General features: G+C 34.3%; 1 protein-coding gene across 3 annotated transcripts in view; it reads left to right on the top strand.

Moving 5' to 3' along the window:
• The window catches only part of Ate1 (arginyltransferase 1), a 143,235-nt gene that overhangs the window by 7,756 nt on the left and 123,180 nt on the right, over positions 1-12,299 (top strand). For 2 of the 3 annotated variants that reach the window (XM_010632762.3, XM_010632763.3), the window contains exons 4-7: positions 2,593-2,696; positions 3,810-4,061; positions 9,624-9,853; positions 11,488-11,616. In XM_010632762.3, coding sequence (XP_010631064.1) covers positions 2,593-2,696; positions 3,810-4,061; positions 9,624-9,853; positions 11,488-11,616 — 715 coding nt within the window. The remainder of the gene's footprint in view (positions 1-2,592; positions 2,697-3,809; positions 4,062-9,623; positions 9,854-11,487; positions 11,617-12,299) is intronic. The other variant, XM_010632764.3, reaches the window with a different exon arrangement.

Here is a 12,299-nt window from a genome sequence, read left to right on the forward strand (position 1 = left end):
CCTCATCTCCAACTTCCCATTTTAGAAATATTATTTTTTTTTTTTTCTTTTTTTTTTTTTTTTTTTTTTTTTGGTTTTTTTGAGACAGGGTCTCACTATGTAGTTGAGATTGATCTGGCGCTCACTATGTAGCCCAGGCTGGTCTCGAACTCACAGTGATCCTCCTGCCTCAGCCTCAGCCTCCCTAGTGCTGGGATTACAGGCATGCGTCACCATGCCCGGCTTTACTACGATTTTCTGTAGATGTATTCACATCATTATGACTGTGTAAATGTGCTTTCTAGCTGAGCTGTGTCATAGTCTATGATTTCTTTTCTTGCACAAGTGTTTGCTTTACCTGGAAGTTAATAATTATCTTGTTTGTTTTTACAGTGTTCTGTATACCTAGCCTCATTTGTTTTGAGGCTCTCTCCAAGTTATATGAGCTTTCTTTTGGTATGTTCAGTTGTGTCAGCCTTTTTTGCTGTCACAGAGCCTTCTGTCTGCTGTGGTATGGACACATTGCCCTCTACACTTTCATCCTGGGATCTTTTGTTTTTTTTCTCCTTTGGGACCCTCTTTGGTTTTCAAATTGGATATCATCATCTTTCTTGGATTATTGCCTTGTTTTAGGAAAGCACATCTTCTGATAAACTCATGAAATAAAGTCCATGAGACTTTACTATTTTGTTTTTTTTTTGACACAGGTGCTCATGTAGTTCAGTATGTAGCCCAGGCTGGCCTTGAACTCACTATGTAGCCCAGGTTGGCCTTGAACTCAAGGTTATATACCTTCCTGAGCCTCCAAGTGCTGGGATTACAGTTATACGCTACCACGCTTGGCAGTCAGACTGCATTTTTGAGACTGTCTGAAAATGTATTAATTAAATGTAGTTTATAGTTTAGTTGGGTGCACAAGTATTAAATTGGAAGTCATTTCCCACTAGAATTCTGAAAGCTTAGCTCTGTTGTTTTACCACTTGTTGAAAAGTCAGATGGCATTCTGATTTATTTGTCTGAAATGTGTTCTTTCTTAAATTGGGGTTCCAATTTTCTGTATTCTGTCACTTTCCCATCACGGGGACAAAATATCCAATATCCATAATTTAAGGGAGAGGTTTATTTTAGCTTATAGTTTCAGAGGTGTCTCAGTCCATGAATACATGGTTGGTTGGCTCCCATGTAGAATCTGCATGGCAGAGCAAAACTGCTCAACCCATGGCAATTCGGAATCATAGAGAGGAGGGAGGAGATGGGGGCAAGAATACTTTATCTTCCTGGGTCGTGCCTCTGTGGACCCACCTCCCAACAGTGCACTCAGCCACGGACTCATCACTGGATTAATCTACTGATGAGTGTAGTGTCCCTATGGTCCAGTCATCTTCCAAAAGCCCTACCTCTGAACATGTGAGACTTGGGGGGGACAGTTTAACTCCAGACCATAACATCCTGTAGCTCTGGTAGAGTGCTTGCTTTTGTTTTTCTGATTCAGATATTTGATCTTTTCAACTTATCCTTTTTTTTTCCTTTCAGTTTTTCATCTCTTTACTGAATCTTCTAGGAAATTTTCTTAGTTTTAAAAGTCCTACTTAATTTTTTATATTGTTTGTCAGTCTTCTGAGAGGCATTTTGTTTTTTGGCTGTGTGTGTCTGTACATTGGTGGGGTGGGGGATATAAAAGAAATAAAGAGATTTTTTTCTGAGGAATTTTTAAAAGGCTCTTCTCTGAGTTACTTCTTCAGTTTGTTTGACACTTGTTTGTAGAAAGTTGGCCCCCTCAAATATCTGGTGATTCCAACACTTCGATCTTCCACTGGAAATTCTGCATACCCAAGGGAGACATTTTCTGTGGGCTTTGGGTGGGGTGATCTGGTTGGGCTATTCTGTTGGGAAATCTATGATGTCTGCATTTTTAGGTCTCGTCTCATTTGGGAGAGAAAGTATAATCAGTCTGCTGGTGTTCTGGAGCTGGACTGGGAAACTCAGCATTTAGAATGTAGATGTCACTTCCTGTTTTTAGTACAGTACAGTTGCCATGTTAGAAGCCTTTTTCTCTTTTTGCTGAAAGGTATATTGTGTGGATGAAGGATGAAGTCAGAATGAAGGAAGTGATCTGACATCTAACTACTTTGAATACAGGCTTTAAAGGGTCCTCCTATTTTTATACCCATCTTCACTTATATTTACAGAAGTATCAGGTATCATGAATCCCTAAGACTTTTGGGGGTAATATGGAGAAAATTGGGCATCTTACAGGCTTTTCCTCAGTTAACTTAGATTCACCTTTCCTTGGTCAGCTAATTCAGTTATGATTTGTACATCTGCTTTCCAGCTACAAACATTTCTCTCTTCTTTTACCTACAGTTTATGTGATTTATTGATTGATTGATTGATTGATCGATTGATTTATGTGATTTTATTTATTTTTTTCAAATCCCTTAGTGGCAGTTTTAGTGAAATTTAGAGTAGGATCAGAGGGCTGTGGTGAGCCTCACCTTTAACCAGGAATCACAAGCATGAAATTTGCTTCAGTGTACTGAATTACTACCCAGAACTGATTTTTGTTTTGTCAGTTTTTTGTTTATTTTTAAAATACTTGCTTTGCTTTCCCAGGTGCCGACCTTTACAGTTTCAGCCGTCGAAATCTCACAAGAAAGTTTTAAAAAAAGTGTTGAAATTTCTGGCTAAAGGGGAGATTCTCAGAAGAAATTGTGAGGGTAAGTTGAGATTGGGTCTAAAACGTATTTACTTTAGATGGATGTATTTTTTTGAAGATTCTTACTTTCAAAAATCTCATGTTAGGTCTGGGTGTTTAGCTCAGTGGTTCCACCGCCTGCCTTGCAAGCACTAAGTCCCAAGTTCCATTCCCGGTATACACACAAGAAAAAAAATCTCAGGTAGGGGGAGAGAGAGGTCATGTCCTACTCCTGTGGTGACAGTGACTGTCAGCACTACATTGCCATTGCTACTGGCCCACAAAACAAGGTTATAGGAAATACTGTATATGCCAGGATGGTCCAACTTGGAAAGAAAATTGGAGATCATTTGAAAGATATGATTTCCTGAAGTTCATTGGAATTTTCCTTTTGTTTGCTAGTAATAAACAGTTTTTTTTTGTGTCTAGGAATTATGTCCTGAGTTTTGAAAATTAAAATTCAGATAAACTTTGAGGATGTTTTACATTTATGATTTTGAAAGCATCAAAATTCATAGTTTTCTGTCTTCTTAATGTAGCTTTCACATTTGGTTATTCAGCTTACTATGGATTTCTTTGTTTGACTTATGGGCTTCTGACTTGTTTGTATCTGGCGCTTAATTTATTAGGGTAAAAGCTTAAACAGCTGTGACAGAGAATCACCAGATGCAAGGACTGAACAATATTAGCAGTTTCTTTCTTTTCTCACCTGACATCCCAGTGTGAGTTTTTCAGGTCAGTTTGCAACGTTGCACCCTCTGTGACTCCGCTCAACATGGTATATCCAGGCTCGCTGTGCTTTTTTTTCCTTGATGCAGCCAGTGGAGAGGGGAATGGTTGGAAGTTCTAGATCATAATTTTCCTTTTAAACAAGTAAGACAAAATTAGACATATCAGTTTTCTTATAGTCCATTGTTGGGAGTGTGGTCACAACTTGCAAAGGGACTGGTGGTGCATTTTCCTGCTGGGTGCCACAGTTTTAAGTATACCTCTCTTACTTTGAAAGGTGAGAGAATGGATTTGGTTGCTACACAGTAGTCTTTACTACAGTGGATAACAGGGGCATTATATAGTCAGATATTTATCTTACCGTGTCAAATGACCTGGCTGATGGGCTTTTTTCTTTGGATTGTAGATGAGCCCATGGATTCCACAATGGAAGATGCTGTTGCAGGTGACTTTGCATTAATAAATAAATTGGATATAAAGTGTGATCTTAAAATGCTCAACAGTGATCTCAAGGGGAGCTTAGAGAGTGAAGAGAAGAAAGAAAATAACTCCAAGAAAGAAGAATCTAGTGAATTAACCTACTCACAAGCTATAGAACAGAAGTTGGGTTCTGGTGAACCATCGCATTCAATTAAAGTTCATATGGTTCCTAAGCCAGGTAAGTGAACATTTGATAGCAAGTCATAATAGCTGCTTTTCTTTTTGCTTACCTCAGTGAAACCCGTGGTCCCTGCTGTCAGCCAAAAAGATGACCTATTTGTAACATCTGTTTTATACAGGATACAATCACCTGGATTTAGACAGACAAATTATATCTTTTTAAACTACTGGGTTTAAAAAAAAATCTTTAAAAACATTCCCCAAATAACATTTTAAGAGTTCCATCTCATCTCATTATCTAACAGACTTAGAGGTTTAAGAATCATGTGTTTCTGTCAGTGGAAGGTTTGGTGATAAACATTATTTTTGGCATTCACAGACAGTGTAAATTATAGGTTTTAGTCCACAATATAGTAATTGTGGAATTCTTTAGTTCATCATTAAATTTTTATGTAATTATAATAAAATTTAATTTAAAACTACCCAGATTTTAATGTTTAACTTCATCATAGTAAGGTAACAATATTTCCCTTTATTCTCCCTTATAAAAGAATTAGGCTTAAAAATGTGTCCAGCATTGTGGGTTTACCACATATAATATGTATTTGTATGATATTTTAAAAAATTATACATAAAATATGAAATTGGACAGTTTTTGATTTAGTTGTGTTGATTTATTTGAAATAATTCAAGGGAGAGAATTTTAGTATTATTTTAGATTTTAATGTCTAAACTATTTACACCAGTTAAAATGCAGAAAACTTTTTCTTTGTACTTTTTTATTAAGTTTTATAGAGTTAATTATATTGAAATTGATGTTAGTCTAGATTCTTTCCTAATTAATACAAATAGCTGAATGAAATACTATAAATGATTTAGAGAATTTCTGTTTTTATTCTCATGTGAGAGGTTCTTTTGTTTTTACTTTTTATTCTAAAACTAAATTAGTTTTGGCCAGGGATTTGGCTCAGTGGTTCAGCTGCCTGCCTCACAAGTGCAAGGTCCCAAGTTCGATCCTTGGTATCAAAAAAAAAAAAAAAAATTAGTTTTAGTTTGTTAAATGAAAAACCTTTGTTGTAAAGAATTTGAAATATAGTGGCCAGAGATTTAGCTCAGTGGTGCCACTGCCTTCCTCGCAAGTGCAAAATCCCGAGTTTGATCCCTGGTACCAAAAGAGAGAGAGAGAGAGAGAGAGAGAGAGAGAGAGAGAAAAAAAATTTGAAATATAGGGGAGTTAAATTCAATTGTATAATGAGCCTGTCCTCATTTGAAACACTTAATCATGATAGCCACTTTTGTTTTATTGGTACCCAAATCTAGTTCTCTTAGTAGTATATTTAAAATTTCTAGACATATGGTATCCTATATTTCAGAATTCATCTCTAAAAAATAAAAACTTTGAAAACCATTTACAACATTATTATACCTGATAAAGTTTCTTAATGCTATTGAATATTCAGTGTTCAAATTTAGTTTTTAAATATTTCTAGTGTCAAGATCCAGATAATTGGTCCATAAAATTGGTTGATGTATTTAAAGAATCCTTTTTTTTCTGTACATTTCCCTTCCATTTTCTGCATTTTTTACTTACATGGTATTACTTGTTGAAGGAAGTGAGTGTTTGTCTTGGTTGTTTCTTTTCCTTCTGTAGCTGGTTGATTATATCTGCAGTGCAGTTTAACCTGTTCTTCTGCGCTCCTGTAAATTGATCTTGGATGTAGAGCCTTTGATCAAAAACAGGGCTACATTCCCACCCGCCCTTAATCAGAGTGGAGGATTTGAAGATGGGTAATGGTAATGTTACTTCATGGGTGATTGTTCTTTCAGGAGATTCATAATGTCTGGGTGCCTCTCTTTTTATTAGTGCTAGTAGTGCCTATTTATTCTTTAAGCATTCTAATTCCATCATTTGATTCCTTATGTATTGGTTGGAATATTTTCATAAAGAAACTTCCCCTCATCTATTACCTTCCCATATAAACTCAAAGTAAAGGCAGGATAAGTTTTTGAATCCTTTTATTTATCATATTTCAAGGTAATATTTTCTAATAGTCATTAGTTAGGGCTCCTTATATCATTGTGAACATACTTTTTTGTATTCCATTTTTCCTGTGATAGCTTCTTTAAATTGGCTTCTGTATCTTTGATACAGTCTTTGTAGTCTTTGAGAACTTCCTTGTTGTGCTGTGACATGATGGTCATGGATATTCTTGTGCCTACATTTTTTTAACTAGCCCTCGTTCCAAATGATAGTGTGGATCACAGACCAGACATTATTGCTCCTGTTTTGGTCATTGTTTTCTAGGGCTTTTTAGTGAACAGATTTATGAGGTCATGACTTCATACTGATACTACTTTTCAGATTTAGGACAATAATATTTTTGTTTTTATTTTTTTTCTTCTGTATGGAGAAACCTGATTCACAAGGACATAAACAGTGATGGTGAACCTTTTAGAGCTTTCAGTGATAGCAGACAGCCCACTCAGGCACATGTGCTGTAGTTTCACCACCACTGAATAGGGGATAGTGGAATTAGACTGGAATATCACCCAGCTACCTTCTTCCTTATTCCACATTACATAAGAATTTTAGAGTAACAGTAACCTTCAACAATATGATACTGAAGCATGCATTAAACACTTTTTGTATAGTTTTTTTCCCCCATTAGGTTGTCTTTCACTAAGAATCTGAGACTATTTTAAACTATAGGAATTTTTGGATCTTCTTTAGAACCTGCATTTCCTTCTCCTGTTTTAAAAATGTTACCAATATATATTCCCTTGGACTTAATTAGAAATAATGCAGATATACTGTTGTCTGGTCAAGTTACTTGAGACTAGTCTAAAATCCTTGAGTTGCTGAACCTTTGTGGGTTCAGGATTGTTATGGTAAATGATTTTACACCGATCACCTATTTATGTTCTGTTGAAGGTGTTTATTGGTCTGGAAGATCTGTATTCTCTAAGCTGGAACCCTAATTTGTACTAAGTAAAAACGGTGGTATATTCATTTGGAGAAACATAATCAAAAGGATTGCTTAATCCAGTGAATGGATTGTACTGTGAAAATGGTGTCAGCTTTTATAAAAATACTGAAAACTTGTGCCTCCGACTTTACTCTATAGTTTTATAATTTGTTCATAATTTTAAAATTTTGGTAAAGAATGCAATTTTTAGTAACTATTAGAAAATGAAGAATTTTTTTTGTTACTATTTCTGAAATGATTTCTTAGGTAAAAACTTACTTCAGGTATGTTGATGCAAATATAGATAATAAGAAGTAAACCTGATAGAATGGTAGGATACTGTTTCATGAAGTATACATGCATTAACTCATTTATTCCTCACAGGAACTCATAGGTAAGGCTGATTATTATCTTTCTTGGATAGACAAGGAAACTTGCCCAAGGTTATCCACCCAAATGACAGAGCTAGTCCATGACCTCAGGTGGCTTGTGTCAAAGTATGTGCTGCTAAATTTTGTGTCTTTTAGAACAAATTTGAGAAAAGACACAGTCCCTGACCCAAAACAGTTAATTCTATAAGGCAGTAGGGTTAATGGTCAGTTAAAGAATCAGTCTTTTGGGCCCGGGATTTAGTTCAGTGGTGCCACCACCTGCCTTGCAAGCACAAAGTTGCGAGTTTGATTCCCGGTACCAAAAAAAAAAAAAAAAAATGAATCAGTCTTTTATTACCTGGGTTATTAGGTTTATACAAGGTCTTGTTTAATGGGTAAACATTTTTTTTTAACTTTTGTTTTTCCTTAGAAAATATTTTAGTGAAGTTGTAATGTGATCTTAGTGTGTATGAACTTCTGGCCTGTGTGAAATCCCTCCACCAATCTAGGCCTTAATTTTCTTTTCTATAAAAACTGGATTTCAAATACTTCCCCAAATTATAAATTTCATTGTTTTAATACATACATATATGTGTTAATTGGTTTTGTTTACACTAGTAGTTTATCTTAGTTTGTTGAAAAGATTTGTGTTTTATCTGTTTCTGTTATGTAAAATATTTTTATGTTTTGTACTCTGAGTAACTGAAGATAATGATACAAGATGTAAAAACTATTGTTATTTCTTATTTTATTATGAAATTTTATTTTTTCATAAAATAAAGACTGAGCGAACAACAACAACAACAAAAAACTGGATTTGCTAGTACTAGAAACTTTCTCATTGATAACTTGATTTATTGATGTAGATGATTTGTGAATTCTGTGTTTTTGGATCTTAAAAAGTAGCTTATTTCTTTGTTTCATTAATACCTTGTTAAAATTAATGAATAATTTTTATTATAGACTTTTTCATTTTATTCTAATATTATTTACTTTTAATAGGTAATATACTTTTTTTCTGAATGAGTTTATTGGTACTTTTTAGGTATACAGTACAGTTACATTCATCATTGGGATCTTGTACCTTTACATGACAGGGCTTGGTTCTCATTTTTTCCCCATACCCCTGCCCTCCCTTTACCCCCTCTTCCCTTCCCTATTTACAAAAACTTTTCTTCCCTATTGTAGACATTTTTGAGAAGAGAAAACTACAAGTCTTTTCTGTGTTTCTAAATCCAAGAAAAATGACTGTTAACATGTTGTCATACTTTTTCAATATTTTTCTAAGTACTTTAAATTTGTGTATACATAACAAGAGTTACATTTTTATACATTGTGTAATGAGAAATCCTCTAAATTTTCTAAAACATAAAAAATGGGCATAGATATTCTATTGTTCATCTGTTCTAAAAGTGTGATTCTTTAACCGGATAGCTTGAGTCTTCATTTGTGTTTGCCATTATCTGCTTTTATCACATAATTTTTCTCAGAATCAACTCTTGAAGATTTGGTAGATTAAACTACTACTTACTAAGGTTTGTGGTTTTTTTATTGTTAAAATTTTTGTACAGGGTTATTATCAGTTTGATATATGATCTTTTTTTTGGTACTGGGGATTGAACTCGGGTCCTTGTACTTGCAAGGCAGGCCACCAAACCACTGCGCTAAATCCCCGGCCCTTTGATATATGATCTTTTACTCAGAACAAAACTTTTTTTTTTTTTTTTTGGTACCGGGGATCAAACTTGGGACCTTGGTCTTGAGAAGCAGGCAGTGGAACCACTGAACTAAATCCCCCGCCCTTCAGAACAAAACTCTTAACTAGAACTGAAGTGAATAGTACCTGGAGAGACACAAAGATATGTTAATCTAAGCAAGGATTTTTTCATTAGAAAAATATGTTAGTCTGTTCTGGGATCAGTACTCATTGGTTTCTGAATATTTCTCTGTGGTTGCTAGAGAAGCAGAAGACATTTGATCTGATTATGTTCTTTCTACTTAGAGAATCAGAGAAGCGAATGGATATTATAAACAAAAGATTTTCAACAATAACAGTTGCCTTGGGATATTTCTGTGACTGTTTTCTTTCTCTGGCAACTCCTGCTTCTAAGGTGCTTGGGATGAATTTAGAGCTCTGTATCAGGACCCTGCGAAACATCTACCCACAAGCTAACCTACCTCATTTTGGAATTCTTTAGACTTTCCTGTAGTGTCTTCAAGACTTACGCAGAAACATTTCTAGGGCCAAATGTGATTGGTCTAATGTTTGGAAATTTCTTTTAGGCAAAGGGGCTGATTTGAGTAAACCTCCATGTCGAAAAGCCAAGGAAATCCGCAAAGAAAGGAAAATGTTAAAACTCACGCAGCAAAACCCAGCTGGAGAATTTGAGGGTTTCCAGGCTCAAGGTCAGCCTCCATCTTCATTTCCACCAAAGGCTAAATCCAACCAGCCCAAATCACTTGAAGATTTAATATTTGAATCTTTGCCAGAGAATGCATCACACAAGTTGGAGGTACTTTGGAGGGTTTTTGTTGTTTTGTTGTTTTTGTCTTCTGTTGGGTACTTTATTTTTTTGAAATTATAGTTACTGGTCGATGTTTTGCAGTTTCAGTAAGAAATAAAAGGGAATTGGATGTAGTAACATTTGTATTTACTAAGTTAAGTACTATTTTTAAATGTTTTTGAAAATACTTCAGGGGACTGACCATCAGAACAATTCCAGTTTTAACATGTTAGTAAGGAGGATGCCCTGGCTTTTTTTAAAATCCCTTGATTGAAATTAAGTAGTTTCTAGTCAATCCAAATTCCTCTGTTAATTTTGTATGTGTAAAATTCTTCTCAGCTAGGTGCAGTAATGTGTACCTGTAATCTCAGCTACCGGGGAGGCTGAGACAGGAGGATTGCAAGTTCCACGCCAGCTTGGGAAAGACTGTCTCCAAAAAAAAAAAAAAAATCTTCTCTAAAAACAATAAACATAATGATTTTGTCATATTTTCATATCTGATTAGTAACTGGTTGGACTTTGAATTTATAGTTTAATATCATCTAAGAATACCACTTAATGTTATACATAATACAAAAATTAACTTTAATGTATTCCGAACCTTCAGGAAATATATGTATTATCAGACATATATTTTATTTTAACAACTACTTAAATAGTTTATGAAGAAGCTTTTATCTTTTGATAAATACAAATACAAATAGTAATGTATTCAGGGAATCAGTGATACCTCATATAACAGTTCTAGAGCGAAAGGTATCAATTTTTATTTTTTTAATGTAATATGATCCAGGATGTATAGAGGTTTGTTATCCACTGGGTGTCACTCTGTTTACAGAAGAATTTTTGCATGGCACACATAGAAAGTTTCTATTATGCCTTTATTATATTACATTTAATTTGTTTCACTAATACATTTTAACTGGTTAGTAAATGATTAATGTTAAAATATATTAGCCAGGCCTAGGGATTTAGCTCAATGTTTCGACTGCCTGCCTTGCAAGCACAAGTTCCTGAGTTTGATCCCTGGTACCAAAAAAGAAAAGATGTTAGCTATTACTCTGTACTCATCCTCATTTTTAACTCAACTTCATCCTTATTTTACCTAAGAAAGAACCAATTCACAATGAGTTTGATAGTGACATCATAAGATTTGAATGCAGGAAATCAAACCTCAGACTATATTTTAAACTATGCTGTGAAATAAGAACATGTTATGAGTATTGTCTTTTTTACTTACAGAATAAAGTTATGTTTAGAATTAGTAATGATAAAAATGTCGAAAAGATAGAGTCCTATTTTCAGTCTTTGATGGTGAGTCATGTGCTAAAATTAAATAGTGTATATTTATGTTTGTGTCATAACTGCTGGAAGTTACCTGCCTGTTTATAATATAGGTAGACCTGTATAATTCAGTTATCAGAAGCAAGGCTAAGAATTTGGAGGGAATCCTCCTTTACCTTTCTAAGAAGTGTATAAGTGGCAAAAATTACTTTTGTTTAATAATTTGTTTTTTACTGTTAAAATATCTTTAATATTTGTTGAAACATTTTGGTTTTTGATTGGGGCTTACTGTTGTGTGTATTCCACAGAAATAATAAATGAATGAATTAATGAACATTGTTTTTTAACTCCTTCTGAAGGTGAGGGTGGTGAGATCATCTCCACCAAGTTCTCAATTCAAAGCCACATTTCAGGAGTCTTACCAGGTCTATAAACGTTACCAGATGGTTATTCACAAGGACCCACCTGATAAACCAACTGTGAGCCAGGTCAGCAGGCCAACTGTAATTTTTTATGCACACAGAGCTTTCCCTTCCATTTGTTATTATTGTATGAAATCTTGGTTTATTTTTGGTGCATTGTATTCATATTCAATCTGCAGCATATCTGAATAGAGATAGAAGTGTGAATTAATGGACATTCTGAAAGTGCGAATTTTACTTAGGGCTGTGTTAAGTGCCAGTCACATGTAATTTCAAAGTGGAAAGGAACATGTAAAGTTATCTTTATTTAAACTCATTATTTCTGGATGAATTTATTTGAAACTGAATAATAGAACTCTAAAATAAAATATCTATGAAAAAATTCATATTTTTATAGTAGACATATTTTTTCTGACTTGTTTAATATGTTTTATTCATTTTCGTAACAGCTAAATTATTCTTTATTAATGTATTACCCACTCACAACTGATCAGGACTAGAAAAGTAAGTCAGTAGAGTGTTTTGATAGACTTCCTCATATGCATTTAATGATCCAAGACAAATCTGGAAGGGAAAAGAAGCTTAAAATGCTTAATATAAGCAAAGATTGCAAAAGTAATGGCCATGACCATGATTAGGAACAGTATTAACTAGTGAGAGTTGACTAGAAAACCACATAGGTGGATAGAGAAAAAACTGTATAGTTCAGTTATCAGAAGCAAAAAAAAAAAAAAAAAAAAAAAAAAAAT

This window comes from Fukomys damarensis, unplaced genomic scaffold, assembly GCF_012274545.1.
Source record: "Fukomys damarensis isolate Sample0158 unplaced genomic scaffold, DMR_v1.0_HiC HiC_scaffold_8, whole genome shotgun sequence".
Classification (NCBI taxonomy): Eukaryota; Metazoa; Chordata; class Mammalia; order Rodentia; family Bathyergidae; genus Fukomys; species Fukomys damarensis.